Source organism: Mesoplodon densirostris, chromosome 4, assembly GCF_025265405.1.
Source record: "Mesoplodon densirostris isolate mMesDen1 chromosome 4, mMesDen1 primary haplotype, whole genome shotgun sequence".
NCBI lineage: Eukaryota > Metazoa > Chordata > Mammalia > Artiodactyla > Ziphiidae > Mesoplodon > Mesoplodon densirostris.
This window is the reverse complement of record NC_082664.1, coordinates 122,953,801-122,977,899: the sequence shown is the minus strand read 5'-3', so window position 1 is coordinate 122,977,899 and position 24,099 is coordinate 122,953,801. Positions and strand designations below refer to the sequence as shown.

General features: G+C 36.7%; 1 protein-coding gene across 4 annotated transcripts in view; it reads left to right on the top strand.

Annotated features, from left to right (window-relative positions):
• The window catches only part of LRRC49 (leucine rich repeat containing 49), a 130,090-nt gene extending 108,320 nt beyond the window's left edge, over positions 1-21,770 (top strand). For 3 of the 4 annotated variants that reach the window (XM_060095194.1, XM_060095190.1, XM_060095192.1), the window contains 5 exons: positions 2,231-2,468; positions 3,884-4,069; positions 6,937-7,046; positions 13,793-13,946; positions 21,140-21,770. In XM_060095194.1, coding sequence (XP_059951177.1) covers positions 2,231-2,468; positions 3,884-4,069; positions 6,937-7,046; positions 13,793-13,946; positions 21,140-21,343 — 892 coding nt within the window. In that variant the 3' untranslated portion in view covers positions 21,344-21,770. Of the gene's footprint in view, positions 1-2,230; positions 2,469-3,883; positions 4,070-6,936; positions 7,047-13,792; positions 13,947-20,407; positions 20,506-21,139 lie in introns of those variants that run through there. The other variant, XM_060095193.1, reaches the window with a different exon arrangement.
• Positions 21,771-24,099: the final 2,329 nt, after the last annotated feature.

Genomic DNA, 24,099 nt, shown 5'->3' with positions numbered 1-24,099 from the left:
TAATAATAGACATTTTGTTTTGTAGTTTATATTCTTAAACTTTTAATCATATGGAAAAAAGGTAAACAATACACTTCCAAATAGATGATATAAAACAACACAACTCCTCAAAGGATTTATCCATGTTTTTGGCACATAGCTGTGATTCAACTTCTTTTGTTGCATGTCATGACCATCAGGCATCACTACATCAACTAGCAAACCTTTTTCTTGCCTTGACTTTACTTCTTCATTACTGGTCTTTGCCTCACCTGCAGAAACCTTCTTACTAACCCTTAGCCCATGACTATGTCACTGACTTGTCCCTTTGCTCAAACCACAGTTTATGATTGGAACACCCTTCTTAAGAGTCAATAGATACTCATAAGAAACGTCATAATTGTCTCATTTCATTAATTCTTTGAAGAAATATTTATTGAGCACAACATGTGCTAGGGAACTGTGCTAGGTGCTGGATCTACTATAGTGAATGTGACAGGTTTGAGCCTTCAAGGATCGCAATGTTTAGTAAGAGAGACAGACAAGGAAACAGGTAATTGCAGTGCAGTGTGGTTAAGTGCTGTAATAGTGGTATATATTCTTTTCATTAAGCCCTATTTATTTCAGTGGCATTGAAATGTAACTCCTATCCTTTATCCTATTCTAGAAATGATTATATGCTTTACATAGCTGAACACAAAGTTATCACACAAAGCACAATCTAAGGAACTCTTAATTCTCATCTTATTTTTGTTCCATATTATCAGCCATTACATTTATAGGATTATCATCTAAGATTATTCACACACCACTGCTCATTGAATGTTTGATTATTGTCATATAATAATCATTGTCTTGAGTACTAGTCTGGCAGAAATCAGTCCTTTTATACTTTTTCAGTTGCATATTCACTTAGAGTTGATTGATGTCATTACCCAGCTTCTTATTGTGTCAACAAATGTGTTACATGTTAACTGGTACCTATGAAATAAGTACAGTAAGTCTAGTAAAGCATGATAAACCAACAGGGTGATGGTTTGTCAGTCTTATTCCCAGCATCAGCATTATAAAGCTTTTGAAGGCCTTTAATAATGCAGTCATTTACATTGTGAAAGGCCCATTGTGAAAAGCTCATAGATTCCAGAGCCCCAAAGCTGAAAAAATATAATCAAAATTGTAAACACATAATTATGCTTGAGTATGAGAAGTGATGTATTGGAAGAGTGTACAAAATTCCACAGGAGCACAAAGGAGAGCAAAGCACTAATATATTTAGTAAGGGCAAATAAATACTGTCTGAGAGCAGAATTCCAGAACGAAAACCCATAGAACAAAAACCAAGCATCGATTGAGTTTTGAGATTGGGTAAAACAAATAGTTATGTCTCTATTCACAAAGCAGAAAATTTGAATTGGATCAAGCTATTTCTTCTTCAAAGAGCTATCATTTAGGAAACCTTTTACAAAACATGTGGCTCTAACTGAAAATAATAACAATGATCATATTCAGTAGGTATGTGAAGTTATTTTGTATCTGTATGTGTGTGTGTGTGTGTGTGTAATATATATATATATATATATATATACTACACACACACACACAGTCAGTAGTGGATTTCTTTATCATTTCTTATTTCAAAATAGGGAGGAAATCTTCATTGATTTTACTACTTATAACTGTAATATATATACGCTTGCAAAATTTCAAACAACATTGAAATATTCAAAAATAGAAAGTCAAAGTTACCCTTTAATCCAGCTTCTGAGAGAGAAACTATTCTTAGCAGTTATTATATAAATTCCCAAGTGTTTTATAAACATAGTTTTATATTACATGGTTCTTACTATAGAAATATTATTTTGTAAAATACAGTTTTTTTCAGCCAGACAGTGGAATTCTTTATAGATTAGGAAAACCTATTTGTTTTCACATGCAAAGATATCTATGATATATTAAATGGATTGTTTTAAAACTAAATAGAATATCAATTATCTTTCATATAAATAATTTGGGTTTAAAAGTGGTATTTTTTTGTTCACATGTGCCTCTTTTTGAATTAAAGTACATGACTAGAAGAATACAAAACTTGTAGATATTCTATTGAAAATTAGTCTTTGGTGCTCTGGGTTTAATTACTGAAATGAAAAAAAGTGAATATACAATTTCAAATACCTTTCCAACAGGTCCTTATAATCTGTTATTTACTTGCATGATAAGACTTTCATTTAAAAGTATATGTTGGGTTTTCCAGGTCTCTGGACTCAGGACTCACCAGTGCTTTACAAGATCTATCTGTCACAGACACACACCTTGTCGAAGTGGATGGAGACACACTTTCCTTGTATGGCTCAGGAGCGCTGGAATGTCTGGATCGGAATTGGAGCGTGCAAACAGCAGGAATGGTGACAACAGTGTCCTTCACTTTCATAGAATTTGATGAAATCGTCCAAGTGCTTCCCAAATTGAAGATTAAGTTTCCTAATTCTTTGGTAAACATTTCCTTTTAGTTGTATGTTTGAATTCTTCTCAGTCATGACTTGTATATTGAGGCCAAAGACCTGTTTTGTTTTTTTGCGGTACGCGGGCCTCTCACCACCGTGGCCTCTCCCGTCGCGGAGCACAGGCTCCGGACGCGCAGGCTCAGCGGCCATGGCTCACGGGCCCAGCTGCTCCGAGGCATGTGGGATCCCCCTGGACCGGGTCACGAACCCGCGTCCCCTGCATCGGCAGGCGGACGCTCAACCACTGCGCCACCAGGGAAGCCCCAAAGACCTGTTTTAACTTTTATTTCTGCAGTTTCTATCTGGCAGGGAGACTAAGTTCTTGTGTTGATTTTCTGAATCTGGGATTTAAATTAGTATTCATAAATGACCTTGCAGTCTTCTGTAAATATTGGAAATTATCTCTCTAGAAAATGCTTCTTTATGGAGTATAACGGACTAATATAATTTTATTCAAATTATATATTTCTACTTTGTAAAACTTTCAACAGGACCTCACCCAACTATATATTATATATTCATTTATTGTACCTGGTATTAATGGGACATATATAATTTTTACAGTAGTCCCCTAACAACACTTAAAATAACTTTAATAGCTCATTAAAGTTACTTTGAGAAATTAGCCCTTTCCAATTATGGTATTATTGTACTACTTATTAGTATGAATTTGCAGAAACTGTGATTTCCATGAATTCTTTCCTGAGTTTTTATTATCATTGTGTTTTTCTCTGTCAGCCAAGTGATTTCCCTCACCTACCCTTTATTAAGTGTTTTTTTTTTCCTTTTGTTATATCATCCTCCCTAAAGAAGATAGAAGTAGAGACAGTATGTTTAGAAAAAATAATCCAAATTCACAGACAGAACACTTATATTAGCATTTCGGTTTTAGTGATTTTATTTTCTGGTAGCCAGTTTAAGTAGCCTACATAGTAATTAGCAAGATAAAAGTAATAATGGGTAACTAGTTCTTCTCAGAAGGGCTGTGTGAGCCCTGCATTTATAAAGTTCTGAAAATTTTACTTCTGATCTTTCCTTTGTAGATTTCATCTCAGGGTAAAGCATATAAAATCATTGTAATGCCTGGAAGAGTCTGAATTATTGTATATTTATATAGTTTTTAAGACTCTTAGGTTGTTAATAAATAGGGGGATGTCCTTTGCAGAAAGAAATCACTTTGAATCCAATATTGGATGGATTAATATATTCCATCAGTAATTTTGCATTAGGTGGATTAAAGTTTATGTAAGTTTAATACATTCAGTTGGTTTAATGTAATTGAAAACATATTAGCTAAGCATAAAGTTTACATTTATTGGGGGAATGATCAGTGAAGCTTTAATGTTAATGTTTTAAGATGGTTAAACTCAATATTCACCTCTTTTTTTGTTTTATTATTGTAGCACCTTAAATTCAAGGAAACAAATCTTGTAATGCTGCAGCAATTTAATGCACTAGCACAACTCCGTCGAGTTGACCAGCTGACAGTTGATCCTCAAGGAAATCCAGTTGTCAATTCAACACTCTGGAAATATTATGTTCTGTTTAGACTGAGCCATTTTAATTTGCAGAAAATAAATGGAACAGAGGTAAGCTAAACACGAAGTCAACTGTAGAATTAAAATATTCCTTTTTAGGGGAAGTAGTCATAAAAAGGTCCAGGAATTTATGTATAAAACCATGATAGAACTTTTGAGAAATAATGTTTTTTTAAAAAAAATCTTGACATTTAAAATGTTGAAAAGCTAAAACTATTTATCTAAAAACTTCTAAGGTACTAGACAAATTTTGAAAATAAAATAGCAACCAGATCATGGTGAATAGTAAATACTTTTTTGATAGTTTGTAAGTATTCAGAGAAGTAAAGTGTTGGTAGAATAATAGTTTAAAATAAAAAAAAAAAACCACTTCTGTAAGTAATGTGATCTTTGTATTTTTCAGAGTGCTTTACAGACTGTTTGACATGCAAAATGGTATGGGGAAGTGATACTAAATGTCAATTAATAAAGATTGTGGTAGGGGAAGGGAAGAATAACATGGAAAAAAAGAATGTACATAGGGAAAGAAGAGTGATTTTAAAAAGAAGAGATGAGAAGGAGAAATAAGCAAGGAGGAAAGATAAAAGAAGATAAAGTAAAGATGAGTGAAAAAGGAAGTAAAACAACCATAAGTCCGTAAACATCTGGACTGCTTTGTTAATAGTTTGTAGCAAATGCTTTTGGAATATCTGCATTGTGCCTGGAGCCTGAATAACTGGAAAATTATTAGTAAAGAGTTATTTTTCACATTGATTCTGCTAAGCTTGTCACAGGGTTAATCCCCCAGCTATCCAAAGATCATGTTCTCTTTAAATATTACTTTGGAAGAAAAGAGAAAAACTATGCTTCTTCCTCTACTGTGGAATTCCAGAACTGAATTTAAATAATCCTCTAAAGGAAAAAATCTTTAATATGCTGTTAGTATTATTGTGATTATCTCTTAAAATTCAGACCTCCTTATTGTAAGATGAACTATAATCAACTTTGCTAGCATGGTGGTAATAGCAACTGTATTTCCCTGCAGCTGATACACTGTAAGTAACTCTAGCCTAAAACTCCAAAACTACAGCATACCATTAGGAGACTGGAGGTCTCTGGGTCATTGTACAAAAGCCATATGAAATTAGCATCAACCATGATAGGCCCATGACCACAATATCAGCCATCTGTTGAAGATGTAGGGCAAACCTGGGACCTTCAGATGACTATTAATTTCTCCAGCTAGTTCTCAAGAGATTTGTTTCAGCTTTACGTACCCTATTGGTACTTCCCCAGAGAGGCTGTGAGTCACTGGTCAGATCTAATAATTAGTTCCAAAAGTTTCCAAACCTAGCCTACACTGGAAGTAGAATAGTTATTTTTGCTATGGGTGAGTAATTCTCCCTCATTAATGGCCAAATCGTCATCTCAATTAACCCTAAATAGTGTATTTACCCAAATGTGGATCACTACTGGAGATGTAATAATTATTATAAAACCTTGAGATAGGAAGTAATAGTATAATATAATTGTATAAAGTAGAGAAGAATGAGAAAGAACCAATGTAATTTATTCTGATTTAAAGTTCCGAAAATGTCAATGCCAGGGATATTTGACCCTTTAATAAAAGACCTAAACTAAAACTGCTTATCTCATCCTTGACAATATATAATAATGTTATACTATATTTCTACTTCTCTTTGTAAAAGAGAGAATGATATTGCTTGAGGAGACTTAAATTGAATTATGAGCATCAAGAGGAAAAGATGGAGTAGTGCCCGGCACTGGCCACTAGGTGACTATATTAGACCAAACAACTTAGTTGTCAGCTGAAGGACGGATTCCAGGGAGCAGCAGCCTCATTAACTATGAAAGTCTAGGGAAGGGAAGGGAAAGAGTCAGTCTGCACTGATTCATGTGTATAAGATGCTTGTGAATTATGGATTTATTTTCCAGAAATTCCTGTGTAGTGTATTATAGCTAGTGTAAAGAATAAAGTTTTTAAAAATGCAAAATTTAACTATACCAGGGTTTCTCAACCTCAAATGCTCTGTTGAGATTTTGGATCAGGTAATTCTTTATACTGGGAACTGTCCTGTGCATTGTAGGACATTTAACGGCATCCCTGTCTTCAACCCACTAGATGCCAGTAGCACCCCTCCACCAGTTATGATAAATCAAAATCATCTCCAGACATTGCCAAATGTTCCCTAGGGGACAAAAGGGCCCCTGATTGGGAACCACTGCATTATATTGACAATCTAATAGTATTTAAAATGCAAGCAACCTAATTTTATATTTAAAAATATGCCCAGATATTAATACAAGCCCTGCTTTTAGTAGTTTCTTGGTTAACATAGGAATGAGCCCTCATGGGGAATATATCTGTGACAGATTATTCCTTGTGGGGAGAAAGACGGACAAAATTTCAGAATGAATAGGAGCGCCTTTCCTAATCCAGTGTTCATTCCCTCAGAAAGGGACAAAACTATCCTTTTAGGAACAAGGTATGAACAACACCTTGTCTTACATTTGACACATTATTAAAGTCAATCTATTCCATTGACACTTGAGATTTTCCCCCTAAATCATTCTACTCAAAGAAGCTATAGGATTTTTGAAAAAATTCATTAAGAATTTAAGGTGTCTCAAGTATAATCCTTAGGAACCATGGCTTCTAAGTCAGAGCTAACTCCTCACTTCCCAGCCATCATCCATCACCATGGGCCACATTTGTATCAATACATCTTCATTTTAATCAAGTGCAAGGAAGAAAGAGAAATATCAATGAGAATTCACTCTCCTCCTACAGCCCAGGAGAATGTATTTTTCTGGACTAAAAGAAAATATTTACTCTGGAAATTTCTTTGGAATTATGTTAGTTATATCAAGCTAAGAGGCAATGTCATTTTTGACCCTTCTCCTTCATATCTCTTCAGGTGACGCAAAATGATATGATAATGGCTGAAAGGCTCTTTGGAATCCTAGCACATGTAGCATCTTCTGAATTACCCCAGTACCATCTGATTTCAATTCTGGGTGATGCCAGGTAACCTTTAATATCTATAGTTTTTATAGAAGTACAGTTGCACTAGAAAAAGAAATATATTCCACACACCTCTTAATTGTGCTATTTATTCATCCCACAAGCATCCTAAATTTGTTTTGTGTCTGGCCCTCTCCAAAGTGTTGAAGGTATAAAGATGAATAAGACAAAATTCTTGCTCTTGTGTGGCTTATAAGCTAATAAATTAACTTACTAACTTATGAGCTAGTAAGTTAAAGACATTTCAGATGCTATAAGAGAGGGCTCTAGGAGCATAGGAGACACTACATTTTGGAAAAACATTGGTGAAGGCTTCACAAAGGAGGTAACATTTTTCTAGTTCTTCAGGAATACATAGGAGTTTTTTCAGGTACAGGGTATGAGGGAAAGAGATCTGCAAAGGCATAAGGAATCATGAATAGTTCAATATAATTGGAGCATAGGATGATTGCAAATTGTGATAGGAGATGAAGGTAGAAAGACTGATTGTGATCTGATTTTGAAGAGCCCAGAAATCCATGAAAAACAAAACTGAATACTGTGCTTTGTAATTGAGCACAACAATCTGTGATTAGATTCATGTTCTAGAAAGGCTGCCATTTAAGAGGACAGAGATGGAAGGAATGGAGAGCAATCAATAGGCTAGTCTGTAGTCCACGAGAGAGATTATAAGGGTCTGAACTAAGACAGTGAGAATGGAGAAGAGGATAATTTGAAAAATACTTAGAAGGCGTGTACCTGACAGAAAACACCGACTGACGGGATGTGGCATAGATAGAAGGAGAAAAGTCAAAGATGGTGTGTTAGTCATGGTTCAGTTATAGATAATTCATTCTGGCTAAAGTAAGGAGAGAACAATTGATATATAAGAAATTAGTTATCTACAGAATCATTGGAAGGAATAGAGAAGCAGTCTCTAGACTGGGCCTGGAAAGGATCTCAGAATGATACCACGGAACCAGTCCACCAAGGAAACTGCTACCTTTGCCATAGTCTGGGAGCTGGGTGATCAGGAGGCTTGTCCTGACCTCGACCTCCAGGATCATACCACTTTTTACTTTGAGGATCAGGAAATTCCCCATTCCCCTCCCCAAAACTTGGCTCCAGAGCCATGCTACCCTACTATAATCTATACCAACAAAATGGGTATCTTGTGTGCTTACTTCCCCACTTAGTTCAGTTCTGATTGCATTGGTGTGAGGAGAAAAGGGGCAGAGTTGTCTCTAAGAAATTATAACCAAAGCCAATCTTCAGGTAAATTTTCAGCCTGAGTTTATAATACATGCATAGTTTAAAATAATTTCAAAATTTAAACATTACTATCTCTAGATACCTGGTAAAAACAAATGCATCTTGTGTCTGGAGGAAGTTACTATCATCCTATCTCAGATAATCCCCACGGATAATTTTTAAGGACAATGACCAGCGCACAATGAAAAGAATTTTTTTTTAGTAGCCAAGCACACAAGGAAATAAGGCACCATGTATAAGAACTAGCAGGAAAAAAATAGACCACAGAAACAGACCCACAAATACTTTAGATTGGGCATTATCACTTATAGATTATAAAATGACTATGCCTAATATATCAATATTTCATGTTATCAAAAACAAGGTTGAAAATATCTGGAGAAAACAGGAAATTTTAAAAAAGTGATCCATCAGATTTGAAGGGAAACTAAAGGAACTTCTATAAATGAAAAATATAATAAGCATAATTATTAAAGCTTAATTAAGAGGTTTAACAGCCAATTAGACACACCTGAAAAGAGAATCAGTAAACTGGGAAATAAACTAGAGAAGATTTTGTAAAATGCAGAACAAAGGAAAAAGAACAATATATGGAAAAATGGTTAAGAAATTTGAAGATGGAGTGACTTAGAAGATTTAACGTATGTTTGGAGTTTCAAAAAGACACAATAGAGAGCATGGGATAGAGATAACAGCAAAGAATTTTTTCAGAATTGATGAAATACACTAATCTACACATTAAATAAACTCATCCATTCCAAGTTTGTTAAATTAAAAGAAATCTACACCTAGTCACATCATAGAACACTGACTATAAAGTAAAAAATTTTCAATACCCAGGAAAAGAGAGGTTACCTTCAAAGGAGTGCACATCAACAGTTGACTATATAACAGCAACAGTGGAAGCCAGAAGACAGGGTAATGAATGTGTTCAATATACTGAAGTAAATAAATTGCCAAGCTAGAATTCCATACAGGCAAAAAAGTCTTTTAAGAATGAAGGTGAGGGCCTCCCTGGTGGCGCAGTGGTTAGGAGTCCGCCTGCCGATGCAGGGGATACGGGTTCGTGCCCCGGTCTGGGAGGATCCCATATGCCGCGGAGCGGCTGGGCCCGTGAGCCATGGCCGCTGGGCCTACGCATCCGGAGCCTGTGCTCCGCAACGGGAGAGGCCACAACAGTGAGAGGCCCACATACCGCAAAAAGAAAAAAAAAAAAAAAAAAAAAAAGAATGAAGATGAAAGGGACTCCCCTGGTGGCACAGTGGTTAAGAATCCATCTGCCAATGCAGGAGACACGGGTTCGAGCCCTGGTCTGGGAAGATCCCACATGCCGCGGAGCAACTAAGCCCATGCACCACAACTACTGAGTCTGCTCTCTAGAGCCCACGAGCCACAACTACTGAGCCCTTGTGCCACAACTACTGAAGCCTGCACTCCTAGCGACTGTGCTCCGCAACAAGAGAACACACCGCAACGAAGAGTAGCCCCTGCTCACGGCAAGTAGAGAAAGCCCACGCACAGCAACGAAGATCCAACACAGCCAAAAAAAAAATTTTTTAATAAGTAAATTAAAATAAAAACCTTAAAAAATGAATGAAGGTGAAATAAAGACATTTTAAAACAAAATAATAAAAACAGAACTTAAGAGATTTCCCATCATTATTCCTTCAGTAAATGATAACGCCTATAATCAAGGCAGAAAGAAACTGATCCCAGATAGAAATTCTGAGGTACAGGAAGAGCTGAAGAGCAAGGCAAGTATTAAATTTGTGGGATAAAACTAAATGAACATTGACTATATAAAACAACAATAATAATATTGTGAGATTTTAAAATGTAGAATTAAAATACACTACAACAGTAGTATATATATTGGGAGGGGTAGATGGAATTATAGTTTTCTAGGTCCTTGTATTATCTAGGATGAAGATATAGTAATTGAGTTTAAATGTTAATAAGTTAAGAGTGCATGTTGTAATTTCTTTGGTAACCAAAGAATAAAAGAGTATATAGCTTCCAAACAAGTAAGGTCAGGGCAGGGGTGAGAAGTGGGGAGAAGAAAAAAGGGAAAAGAAACATAGAATATTTGGTCAAATTGAAAGAAAATAAAATGTTAGATTTAACCTAAATACTAGTATATCAGCAATTATACTTGTACCAAGACTCAGTGACTTAAAACAAGAAACATTTTCCCACTGAGTCTATAGGTCAGCTGGGTGCTTCTTCTGCTCTCAGCTCGGGACCTCATGCATCTGCAGTCACCTGAGGGTTGGATAGGCAGCTCTGCAGATCTTTCCTAAGCTCTCTCACTTTTGGGGGGTCTGAGAGGTTGTAAGCTGGTCTAGAAAGACCTTACTTAGGACAACTTGTCTCTGCTCCACATGGTCTTTCATATACCAGAAATCTTCCTGGGCTTGTTTTCATGGCAAAGGCAGGGTTTGAAGAGAGCGCAGAAACACGCGAGGCCCCTTGAGGCCTAGGCTAAGAACTGGTACACCATGATTTCCCACATTCTGTTGGTCACAGTCACAGGGCAAGATTTAAGAGGCTCAGAGGTATACTTACCTAACTGTGAAATAATATTGTAAAGGGCATGGATTCAAGGGAGCCATTAATTATGACCAAATCTACCTCAATGATAAAATACAAATGTACTAATTGTTCTGGTTAAAAGTCAAAGATTGTCAGACTCAATTTTTTTAAAAAAGTTCAACTGTATGTTGTTGAAAAGAGACACATCTGAAACATAAGGTTACATAAAGTTTGAAAGTAGAAAAGTGGTAAAAGATAAACAACATCAATACTAACCAAATAAAAACAAAGTAGCCATTGAGGACTAAATAAACTAAGGTTAAAAGCAATACTAGAAATAAAGAGGATCATTTCAAATGATAACAGGTTCAATTCACCAGAAATATCAATTTGCTAAGTTAATTTGTCTGCAACCTATAAGCTTAGCCTTAAAAACTTATAAACCAAAAATTGACATTACCGCAAGCCCACAGCTGCAGTGGGAAGTTTTAATATACCTCTGATTAATTAATAGAAAAAGGATGTAAAATACTTGAACAATATGATTAACAAACTTGACTTAGCCATTTAGAGAACATTACCCCAAACAACTGCAGAACACAAATTATTTTCAAGCATACATGGGATATTTATAATAATTGATCAAATACTATCCAGAAAGCAGATGTTAACAGATTCCAAAGGATTTACATGGACTATGCTCTCCGTTCAAAATGCAATTAAACTTTAACTCAGTTACAAATGTTAACTAGGAAATCCTCATGTATTTGGAAATTAATGCATTTCTAAATAACCTACAAGTTAAAGATAATTTTATAATGTAATTTTGAAACGACCTTGAACTGAAATGTAATAAAAATACCACATTTCAAAACTTGTGAGATCAAGTTACAGGGGTGCTAAATGGAAATATTTTAGCCCTGAAATGGGTACATTAGGAAAGAAAAAAGACTGAAAATGAATGAGCTAAACATTTATCTAAAGAAGTTAGGAAAACAATAGCAAAATAATCCTGAAGCAAGTTAAAGAAAAGAAATAATGACATTAAAAACATAATTAGGGCTTCCCTGGTGGCGCAGTGGTTGAGAGTCCGCCTGCCGATGCAGGGGACACGGGTTCGTGCCCCGGTCCGGGAAGATCCCACATGCCGTGGAGCGGCTGGGCCCGTGAGCCATGGCCGCTGAGCCTGTGCGTCCGGAGCCTGTGCTCCGCAACGGGAGAGGCCACAACAGTGAGAGGCCCGCGTAATGCGCAAAAAACAAAACAAACAAACAAAAAAAACATAATTAATGAAAATTGATTATTTGAAAAGACTAATAAAAGTGATGGATAATTTATATATTGCTTTTGTAGTTAAAAATCAATAAAATAAATGCAGATAAATACCTATATGTTACTTTCTTCTTTATAAGAATGAGAAAATTATGCTACTGAAATACCCAGTAAAAGGGACCGATTATGTAAATTGATATACATGACAATTGAATTTTATTCATTCATTAAAATATTAATTTTAATAACATAGAAAATGTTTATTATATACCATTAAGCAAAAACAGTATACAAAACTGGATGTTTAATATGATCTTTTTTTTTACATCTTTATTGGAGTATAATTGCTTTACAATTATGATCTTAACTTTTTACAAAAATTTATAGAAGAAGTCTGCAAAGAAATAAGTCTAATGTGAACAATGTTAATGATTTACATAGATTTATATGCTATAGACTTATGGGTGATTTTACTCTATTTTTTTATACTTTTCAAAATGCGTACCCCTTATAATTTCTAAAACAGTTGTGTTATACTCTTAAATTGGGGAAAGGAAGACATTTTTAAAAGATATATTCCTTTTCTGCTCCCAATCTTCAGTTCACAGTTCATAGTAAAGTATTTATATCACTTCCCTGAGAGACATGCTAAGCGGTAGAAACCAGAAAGTGACCTTCATGAAGGATGAGTTGCAGTCCTCTGGAATTCTAGGCTTATGGGTCTGCAAGTGATGCTATGAGCACTGTTTCTGTTCTTCATAATCAAACGAAGCTTCCTGTTAAATTATTTACCTCCTAATAAGATCTTACCCTGATATGATAACATTTAGAGGTTTTTGTGTTTTTTGTGTTTTGTTTTTACCCAAACTTAAACCAGTATTCCATTCCATTTCTTTTTTTATATATATAAATTTATTTATTTATTCATTTTTGGCTGCATTGGGTCTTCTTTGCTGCACGCAGGCTTTCTCTAGTTGTGGTGAGCGGGGGCTACTCTTCATTGCCGTGCGTGTGCTTCTCATTGTGGTGGCTTCTCTTTTTGTGGAGCATGGGCTCTAAGCACATGGGCTTCAGTAGTTGTGGTGCACAGGCTCAGTAGTTGTGACCCGCGGGCTCTAGAGCTCAGGCTCAGTAGTTATGGCGCACGGGCTTTGTTGCTCCGCAGCATATGGGATCTTCCCAGACCAGACATTGAACCCATGTCCCCTGCATTGGCAGGCGGATTCTTAACCACTGCGCCACCAGGGGAGTCCCTCCATTCCATTTCTAGCTATGGGTAATACTACTGAGCTGCATAATAGAATCATGAACTATTTGTGTGATTTATAAGATGTGTAACTAACATATGTTTTATGGGATATAAAGACTTTGAAAGTTTGGTCTACTACATGTGTAATTAGGGTTGGTCCTCTGTGATTCTTTAAGTTTTATATTGGTTTTTTTTAGAGTTTTTTCACTTTAAAAATGCTTGAGACATGTTTATGTTGATGATTGGTAGTTGTGAAACAAAAGAATTTGAGTTGTATAGCTTAATTAGTAGAGAGATTGGGGTAGTGAACTGACTTAAAAAAACTCAAACTCATAAAACAGATATTCAAAAAAGCATATGCTACCCTCTAAAGTCAACAAAAACTAGACATATTTTCACAAATCACATAAGTAACTCTCTAAATCTCTTTACTGTCTTTCTACAGGAAGAAGCAATTCCAGTATCTTCTAGAAACGAAAGGGAAAAAACCTGGTATTGTCAATGAAGAAAATAACGATAGTAAGAGACTTGTGGGAGAAAGCACAAATCGTGCTACACTAAATTATACCACAAGAGACTTTTATAATGAAAAACTAGAGGTAAAACTATCATCTTTGGAACCTATTGTCTGGATAAATCCCAAATGGCTTGAGACTTGGGAGTTGTACGTTTCTCTCGTAATCAGTTAGGATAACCTTTTTTTGTTCTGGAATGTTAGCCAGCCTTATATACAGAGCTGGGGACAGTAGGCACCAAGGCATTAGGGAGAAGTAGAAGCCATAGTTTCAATATATTTAAGCAGAAAAAAAAATGTTCAAAAGAAGTAGGTACCAAAAATCTAGACCAAAGTAGGTCCAGATCTCTCTGAATTAAGAAAACTGATATAGGCTTGCTCTGAGTACTTAACTAGCCTGTGCCAGACTGGCAGAGGACACAGCAGAACCTCCATTTCTGTTCTTTTTGCCTAGGTCCTTGATGTTTTAATTCACTATTTTATTCTCCTACACCATTACCTTCTGTGTTCTTAGTCACATGATTTTAACCTATTCTGTTTCCACTGTAGCTATTTAGACAGAAAAGCTGGAACCAATTCTTTATTCCTTTATGTATTCAGAATTTTACTGAGGGAATATTGTGTTAGGGTACTGCAGAACTACACAGAAGAAAACCATGCAGTGCCTGCCTTGATGGAACTCAGAGAAAGCTGAAGAAATAAGTCATCTAAATAACAATAGAAAGTTAAAATTCTACAAGAGATTTTGAGGGGACTAAGTGGTGTGTGTGTGTGTGTGTGTATATATATATATATATATATATATATATATATATATATATATATATATATATATGTATATGGTGTGGGTATATATACATATACATAAAATGGCCAAACATTTTTCAAATATTTTATAACAGCTGTGAGATTCTTTATTCGAACCATATTGTAGCTGGAAAACTCAGCATTTCAAAAGAAAGCAAAACAGCAGAGCTGTTCTTGTTGTATATGGAGTTCAGAGCTTTATTTGATTGGATCTTCTATTCTTTTCCTTTCCCTCACCTCACCCCCAGTCCTGAAGCATCTTTTTGGAACCCATAGGGCTCTCAGGATTATAGCTTGAAAAATACTTGAGAACTCAGTGCAACAATATTTTTATAGCATCCTGAAAAATGTTCAGATTCTGCTTTAAATCCTTCTGGTGCAAGAAAGGTTACTGCTTCATGAGGTAGCTGTATATCACTGAACAACTCTAACAGTGAGGAAATTCTTACCCATGTTAAGCTGAAATCTGCCTCCTAATAACTTTCAGTTAGTGATCCTAGTATTATTGCCTTATGTAGAAAAGAGAACAAGTCTTTCTTATGAAAACTCTTCAAATACTTGAAGTCAGTTCCTTGAAGTCCTCTCTACAGTCATACTTTCATTCATTCAAAAATCATTTGTTGAGCACCGATCGCACATAATACTTGGGCTGTAAGAAGTCACTGTGCTTATCCTCATGGATCTCACATTCTAACGGGGGAGATAGACATGTGCAGGGATAAATGTAAATCACTACGTCAAGAGAGTAGAAGAGGGATAGCTTATCCTGGTCAAGAGAGACTTTCTAGAGAAGAAGCTTCCTGAAATCTTAAAGGATAAAATATAGCTATATGATAAAGGGAAAAGGGCATTTCTAGGAAATAGCACAGTATGAATAAAAGACATGGAAGCATAAATTAGATGAGGAGAGGGCCAGGAACTTTAAGCAGTTCACTGTTGTTGAAGCACAGAGACTGAGGTAGATGGTGTTAAAAGATGAGACTGGGAAGGTAGTAAGAGGGGAAAGAGATTGAATTTAATCCCTTGGCAAATAGGAGCTTCCTGATGTTGCGAAAAGGGAAAATGAAAGCCAAGCAGGCAGAATTATGAATCCTTGTCTTCCTGAAAGCAGTCAGTTCTAGGAGTCAAAAATTAATACTGATTTCAATAAAGGACATTTAGAAAAATATCAAAGAGCTGCTTGCAAAACAAGAACAGTTTCATAGAGAAATCTACCAACTCTTTAAGGAACAGACAATTCCAATAATTCTTGAATTGTTCAAGAGTATTAAGAAAAAGGAAAACTTTTTCACTTTTTAAAGTCAGACAGTGTAACATTGAATCCAAACCTTCCAGGACTGCACAGAAAAAGAAAAGCCAGACCAAATACCTAAGAATATTGATGATGCAAAAATCCTTAAAAAATTATATCAAGTAAAATACAGCAGAACATTAAATGAATAATGAAACATTACAGCCAAGTACGGTTTAGTCTAGGAATGTGAGAAATATTTGATATCAGTAAATTATTAATAGATCTAAGGTAAAAATTTGTGTTTATTTCTATAGATATTCAAAAGGCACTTCATACAATTCAACATCTGTCACTAATTTTTTCAACTCAATAAATAGGATAATTAGAAATTGGATAGATAGCTGTAGTAATTAAGGCAGTACAGGAATAGATACATAGACCCATGGACAAAATAGCCAGAACTATCCCATGTATATAGGAAAACTTTATACAGATAGCAGGTATTGCAGACTAGTACAGACAGACTATCTAACAAATGCTACTGAGGAAATGGAATATCAAATCAGAAATAAATACAGACCCCCTACTTCACACCACACAAGAAAAATTAACTCCATATCAAATAACCCAAGTATGAAAAGCAAAACTTTAAAGTTCTCATTTAAAAAACAGATGAGGGCTTCCCTGGTGGCGCAGTGGTTGAGAGTCCGCCTGCCGATGCAGGGGACACGGGTTCGTGCCCCGGTCCGGGAAGATCCCACATGCCACGGAGCGGCTGGGCCTGTGAGCCATGGCCGCTGAACCTGCGCGTCCGGAGCCTGTGCTCTGCAACGGGAGAGGCCACAACAGTGAGAGGCCCGTGTACCGCAAAAAAAAAAAAAAAAAAAAAAAAAAAACAGATGAAACTATGACCTTGATTGGGTAGGCTATGATTTTCTAAAATCCCAAAGGCACAAACTAGAGGGGAAAAATTTGATAAATTTGGCAGTAGAAGTTATTTTTATTCAAAACAGGGGTAGTTTCAGTGGAGTCATATAAGCAGAGTCCTGATGTGAGCAGTAAATAAGCAATCAAGAAGTAAAGACAGCGAATGTTGACTACTGTTCTGAGAAATATCAAAGGGAAAAGAAAAAACCTGAAGCCACATAACATTCTAGAAAGAATACTACACCATTAGGAGACTTGGATTTGAGCCCATGATTCTACCACTTATTTATTGCCTGAAAGACCTTGCCCATGTCCCTTAATCACTTTCTCTTGACTCACAACCTAGCATTCACCACTTCTTAAAAAATATTTAAATCACTGCAACACAAAGTGCTCGTTCTCTCTCCTCTGTATATCCTGAGTTGTTAAAGGAATTACTTGAAGTAAGTTTCTCACAAATCAGGGTAAGCAGACCCTTTCATTATACATATGACATGTATAATTCTGTTGCTTGGTAGTTGTTCATTCAACCTCCTGACTCATTCTAAAAAAGATTTAAGGGGCTTCCCTGGTGACGCAGTGGTTGAGAATCTGCCTGCTAATGCAGGGGACACGGGTTCGAGCCCTGTCCTGGGAGGATCCCACATGCCGTGGAGTAACTAGGCCCGTGAGCCACAACTACTGAGCCTGCGCGTCTGGAGCCTGTGCCCTGCAACAAGAGAGGCCGCGATAGTGAGAGGCCCGCGTACTGCGATGAAGAGTGGCCCCCGCTTGCCACAACTAGAGAAAGCCCTCGCACAGAAAGGAAGACCCAACACAGCAAAAATAAATTAATTAATTAATAAACTCCTACCACCAACATCTTAAAAAAAAAAAAAAAGATTTAAGATGGACGGAGAGCTGAAAGGGACTTTAAAGAATCTAGTCATGTTCTTAGACAGGTAAGGAAAACTGGAAACTTAGGTGAACTACTGAGGCTCACATGGTGAGATCCTGACTGAACTGCCTCTAGAACTCAGACCTTCTGACTCCTGACCTTAGCTTCTTTCACAGTATATCATGCTGTTTCCTGAAGTCTTCTTGACCACCCCAGCACAAAGGGCTCTCGCTTCTTTGAACAATGATTGTATTTGCCGTCTAAACATCTCATTCAGTACTTATTTACTGTTTCATTTCTTTCAGTTAAGCTTTTAACATGTGTAGGCCATCTCTCCAACTAGACTGCAGGTTCTACAAGGACTAGACTAGAGTTTTCTCTAGGTTAATATTAGTAGATGATGTCTAATCCTGAGCAAGTCTCTCAACCTCTGTTGACCTTAGTTTCCCATTTATAAAATGGAGATATGGATTAAATTCCTATAAAGTACCATTATAGTTAGCGTAACTCTATAACAAATCTACCTTTGACCTACTTTTTTTTCTGTCTTCATGACAACAAAATTTTAGTTCAATGAAATAATATAAACAATATTGTGTAGAGTTCACCTCATCAGGATTGAACTTGTAAAATACTTGATTTATAACTCTGCACAGGGATACTGTGGGCTAGAAAAAAAATAAGTATATGAAAGCATTTGAGAATGGAAAAAGCATTATTCAAAGAGCAACAACTTCTTGACAGGTCAGGGCAAGAGAGGTATCTCTAATGTGCTCTTAACAGGATCATTCTGGACATGCAGAGTGAGCCGCCCTGGCAGACACCTGATGAGTTTTAGAGTATACTGTATGGAGAGACAGGGTAATTGGCTTAGAGGAGAGAAGAAATGATGAAGTAAAGATGCTTTCAAACACATTTACTAAGTTAAGGGTTATTATAATAGATAAAATTCTGTATCAGCATGTTTATAAATAAGTCATGGAAGAAACTATAGCAGGAAATTTTAAACGACCAAAAATTGCACTATGCCAATTATGAAAAGTTTAATTTGTATTATGTATAAATTATTTAACAAAATTCATCATTTAAAAATTCTTTAAATTTTTGTTATCCCTTATTAGTATAAAATTTTTCCAGCCCCTGTGGCTAGAACTTTTTTTAAAATTAAAAACCAATTTTTCAGAAGCTTAGAAATCTGTAAGAGAGGTCTTCTACTTGTGTAAATACATTTCCCATTGTAAAATATTGCTCCTTTTAGTTATTGGTATCTGGATTCACATTTGTCTTTCTTCCTGGTAGTCCCTTTGTAGCCCAGATTTACTGAGTGTTAAAAGGGAGCAGCTAAATGCTGTTCTCATCAACAAGCTAACTTAGTGCAGGTGACTAAGTCCCAGACTATATTTCAGAGTTAGTGAAGTTAGGTTCACCAGAGAAGTCGCCAGCTGGAACCATTTGTTATTTATTGCCCATCAAAATCTGTACATATTTTTATGATAGGTCAATTCATGACCTATTGTTTTTAGCACATGAACTAAATCAGATCAGCTTGTTGATCCCTGAATGGTGAGTGATTACTTAGAGAAATCTTATATGTCATAGGAAAATTTCCAAAATATGCCTCTGTTAGAGGAAGTTAGTGACACTTGGGACTCACCGTTAATTTATATTAATTAATCAAGAATCTAAAACATTTATTTTGTTGTTTTATAAACTGTAAAAATTTGGAAAAGGAAGAGAAATAGAAAAAAGGAGCAAAAAATACTCATTGTCTCAATACCCAAAGACAATTTTAATGACACTTCAGTATATTTTTAAATTAATTTTCTATATATTTTTGTAACTTTTAAATGAAAATTTCAAACATACAACAAATTTGAAAGAATTTTACAGTAAACACCCAATACCCAAACCTAAATTCTACTCTTAGTATTGTACTGTACAGTGTACTTGCTTTGTCACTTATCTATGCATTTACCCATCCTCTATCCATCAACAATCCACCTTATTTTTTAAATTTATTTTAAAGTAATTGCACACAGTACCACACCTCTCCCTAAATGATTCATTAGTTCATTCATTAGATCATTAGTGTTCAGTATTTCATATAGTTTCTTATTTTGAGGTAAAATTTATATACAATGAAATGTAAATCTTAGGAGTACAGTTGCTAAGTTTTGACAAATACATACACTTATGTAACCCAACCTCTATCAAAACTTCATCTTGTATTTTTCTTTTTCCACTTAACATTATAATGTAAGCATATTCCTTGTGATTACAAATCTCTGTAGTGTGATTTTAAAGGCAATATTTGTTGATATTTTAAATTTAACTATTTTTAAATTATTTTGGTGTTTTGATTTGAGTTGGAGGTTTCAGTATATCCTTTTCCAAGTAGTTAAACCTATTGACTCATTGACATTTATTATTTCTTTCTTCCTCCATTTATGTGAATTACTTCTTCTATAATTCTGATTATCTGATCTATTCAATTGATTTTTTTCCATATATATTATGGCACTTTCCATCATCATGCCTAGATACTCTAAAAGTATCAACAGCCGAAATAAATGTTGAATTCTTGCATTAATCAAAATGGCTTTGTTTCAGCCTCTAGGATGATATTGAGGCCCAGTGCCCCAGTAGCCTCGGGCCCAAAACTTCCTCTGTTGTGTTTTGAACCCAGGTTTTTCATTTGCAGACTGCCAGACCCAGAAGTTGAGTGGGAACACTATCTCTTCTGAAGGCCAAGTTCTGGGTCCCAGGCTTGTATATATGTCCTCTTCCTCCTTGTATACTTTTCCCCTACTTTGTCCAAATGGTCTTGGCCACATAAGTCAGTGTAATGCATCACTACATGCTTTCCTAAAATACAGAGTGAATTCAGAGTATGGATATTTCAAATATGTATATGGATATTAACTGAACTCATACTAATTAAGAGTGTCAGCCTCAGTGCCCTGATATATTTACTACTAGAAGTCATGAATCTATGCATTCAGTTAATTTGTGCAAAGTAAACTACTTTCACTGAGAAAGGAGAAAGTCTATCAATGAAGAAATAGTTGTTATGATCCAGTGATTCCAATAAAGAAACACTTTTCTTAACTGTAGTTTAAAAGCTTTATTTCCCCCCACAATTAGCAAATGGGTTTCATATTAGTTCACCTGGAAGTTTTCTTCCTACAGCTGCCAAGAAATACATTTTTAACAGAGCTGTCCCACGGAGGTGGGAGTGGACTGGAAAGAAGTGAGCTCCCAGCTGCTGTCTTTACTCAAGCAGAGCTCTGTGTCCAGAGTGTCTAGGAAAGTCTTCCTGCTATGAGGGGTGGGGGTCAGAATAGATTATTTCAAGTTTCTCTGGTTCAGCTAATTGTTGCTTTGGTTTGGAGATTACTTATGATTGACTGCAAAATGCTCTTTTTTTTAACAGGAAAGAAAGGAAAGAAAGAAATTCTGCAAGATGTATATCGAGGATCTTGTGAAGGAAGCCACAGAAATCAACATGAAAAATGAGGCTTTGCAGAAGCTTTGGCCACAGATGTTCATTGAGCTTGTTAGGGATGCAGTCATGGAGATCCGCAATAAAAATTCCTATATGAAGCTTTGCCTACAGCAGATAACTGACCAAAAATAAAAATGGCTTTTAGCTACAGTTGATTTTTGCAGTTTTATGTTTTTGAAGGTTGAAAATATGCAGGTTAAACATGTTAAAACAACAACAACGCTATCCTACAAACTAGAAAGACTAGCGTCAAAGCATTATTGCCTACTCTTCTTGTAGTTAAAGGTTAGGAAGGAAAGAGAGGGAAAGGGAGGAGTCATTTCCTATGTATGTTGACCAAGCAATCTTTGGGAACTAAGCAGTCTTTAGAGATAGCCTGGGCCTTGAATGGGCCCCGCATCTTCAGTTCTTGCTTTGACTGGTGCCCCTGCTATAGCCCAAAGCACATAGTGTTTGCTCATGGTTCAGCATGAGTTGCTTCTATCTACTTTCAGCTGATAATTTTTAGTTACTTGCCTCTTTATTTTATGTCATTATTTCAAAGCCAAAAATATGTTCTTTTTTATGAGTGAAGAATAAACTTATTAATAAATTAGTTTAAAAGAAAATGTGTTTGCCTCCTTAATCCGGTCAGAACTGTCATATTTATTATATGTTTCTCTTTAGCTGAGTGGGAGCCCTTCTCTTCACTTGTATAGGAAGAGGCCTCATTATTCTAAGGATGCATCCTCAGGGCACCAAAGGGGGTCCTGGTGGGTCACTATAGGCAGAAGATATGAAAATGAGTCAAAACTGGGACAGGAAGAAAATGCTTTTTCTTAGGAGATCCTGAGTGTATGTAAAATGTGGTGACTAATCATTAAGTCTGCTTCTCTGAATGGTGTTTCTTTCTGTTGTTAGCTATTCTAAGGCTCTTTTTTTAGGTAGGCATGTATACCTGTACCTCAAAATTATTAGGGATTTATGAGTGAAAGTTTCTAATTTTTCTAATTCCAGTTGAAGGTCAAACAGGTAAATAAGATGTAAGCCAGGTGTTGTCTTACTTCCTGCTGGTGAGGAGGGTGTTTGGAGCCCATTACCATAGCCAGAAGTGATACAACTTTAGAAACACAGCCTTACAGACCAATAAATAGGAATTCTCCAATTTGCTCAGATTTTACCAGGCAACTCTATCACAGCAGGACCACCAGGATGTGGGAAAATGAGAACAGAAATTACGGGACAACAAAGTCCTACGGAAATGCTCGGAAGGAAGTGAGGTAAGCTGTCTTTGCAGTTCTAAGAAAGGCCTACATCCTTAAGAGCTCGTGGTCACCCTCCCCCGAGAAGGAGTGCTCAAGTTTAGGAGGTTAGCATCATGTTTCAGAACATAGCCTTTTAAGTCTCACTGTCCTGGGTTTGCATCTCAGCACTTCAGCTCCCAGTTTAGCGACCCATCTGCACCTCAATTTCCTCATAATAGTACCTACCTCATAAGATTGTTCTGAGGATCAAATGAGATAATGCATTTAAAGCACTTATCATAATGCCTGGCACACAGCGACAACCCAGTAAAAGAATCTGTTCTTTGTCTTCTTCTAGAAACAGGTTGAACCACAGAGTTGGTGCTGCAGGACAGGAAGAACTCAGTGTCTCCTGATAATCCTCTGTCTCTAAATTGAAACATATGGACCATCTCTCATCTGTCCGGTAAAGGGTGATCTCTCCCGGGGTCTCTGTCTTATTTGGTATAGAAATGAGACCTACCTTGAGGGTGATGTTGAGATGAGAAATAAGAATATCTTGTTTGTGGGCTTCTAGGAAATAGGAGAGGCAAGAACATGTGACTCCTCAGGCATGTGGGGAATGGTTGCTCGCTCAAGGCCAGGCAGGTGAATGCCTGACTGTTTCAGAAATGACCTGTCCAGCTTCCTGAATGCTGCCTCTCCTCCCCTAACCCTGCCACCCCTCATGCTAAAGAGACTTGACCCTCACATTCACATGAATTCTTGGCCCTCCGCAATCCTCCTGGGTATTTAAGGAACCAAAGGTCAGCACACACTGACTTGGCAGAAAGCCTACACACACTGCTGCCTCTGCCCAGACCACCTGCTTCTGGCCTTCTCGTTCCTGAAACCAAACCTCCTTAATGCCCCAGCTTTAGTCACTTGGTCTCTCATCCCTTTGTACCTGAGCCCCCTCTTGACTACCCCCACTGTCTCATACCAATTGATTTCTATTACTTGAATCCTTATTTTACCTGGTCCCAAACTCCCACTGGCTGTGTCCTCCCATATAATTCTTGTCCCCTGCAGCTAAGCTTCCTCCCAACCCATGCTTGCTGGAGTTGCTGGGTGAGAATTACACACTGATGAAAGGACAAGGGGACCTGGGTCTACTGTGGCTGGAATCAACTGAGGGCCCTATGTTGCAACTGGTGATCCCTGGAACAAGTTGTCATCTCTACTTGGGACTTTCCAGGATCTTTGGGAAGGGAGAAGAGATGCACAGCCCACAGTCTGAGACTCTCAAGGCTAGTATGTTCTGAAGGATTGCTTTTTTCCAAAAGGGGTCTTGAGCAGAAACAGAATATTGCCTCAAAAACAGAAAAGTCCAGTATCTGCCATCTGGCGAGATACTGTCCCCCATGTTCTGGTTCAGCAGTTAGGTTGTTACGTGTGCTGTTACATCTGGGGATGGCTGCTAAGTGTGCTGTTGGATCTGAGGCTAGCTAACTGTGCTACTGTTTGAGGATGGGGCTGGTATCGGCTCCCCACTTCCAGAACTTCACTCCACTAAAGGCCTGGCACGTGAGACAGTGAAACCTTACCCTGCTCCTGATCTACTCTTGATGAGGGCAGGGACTACAGTGGATTCATAGTCTCCTCCACTGACTAATACTAATCATA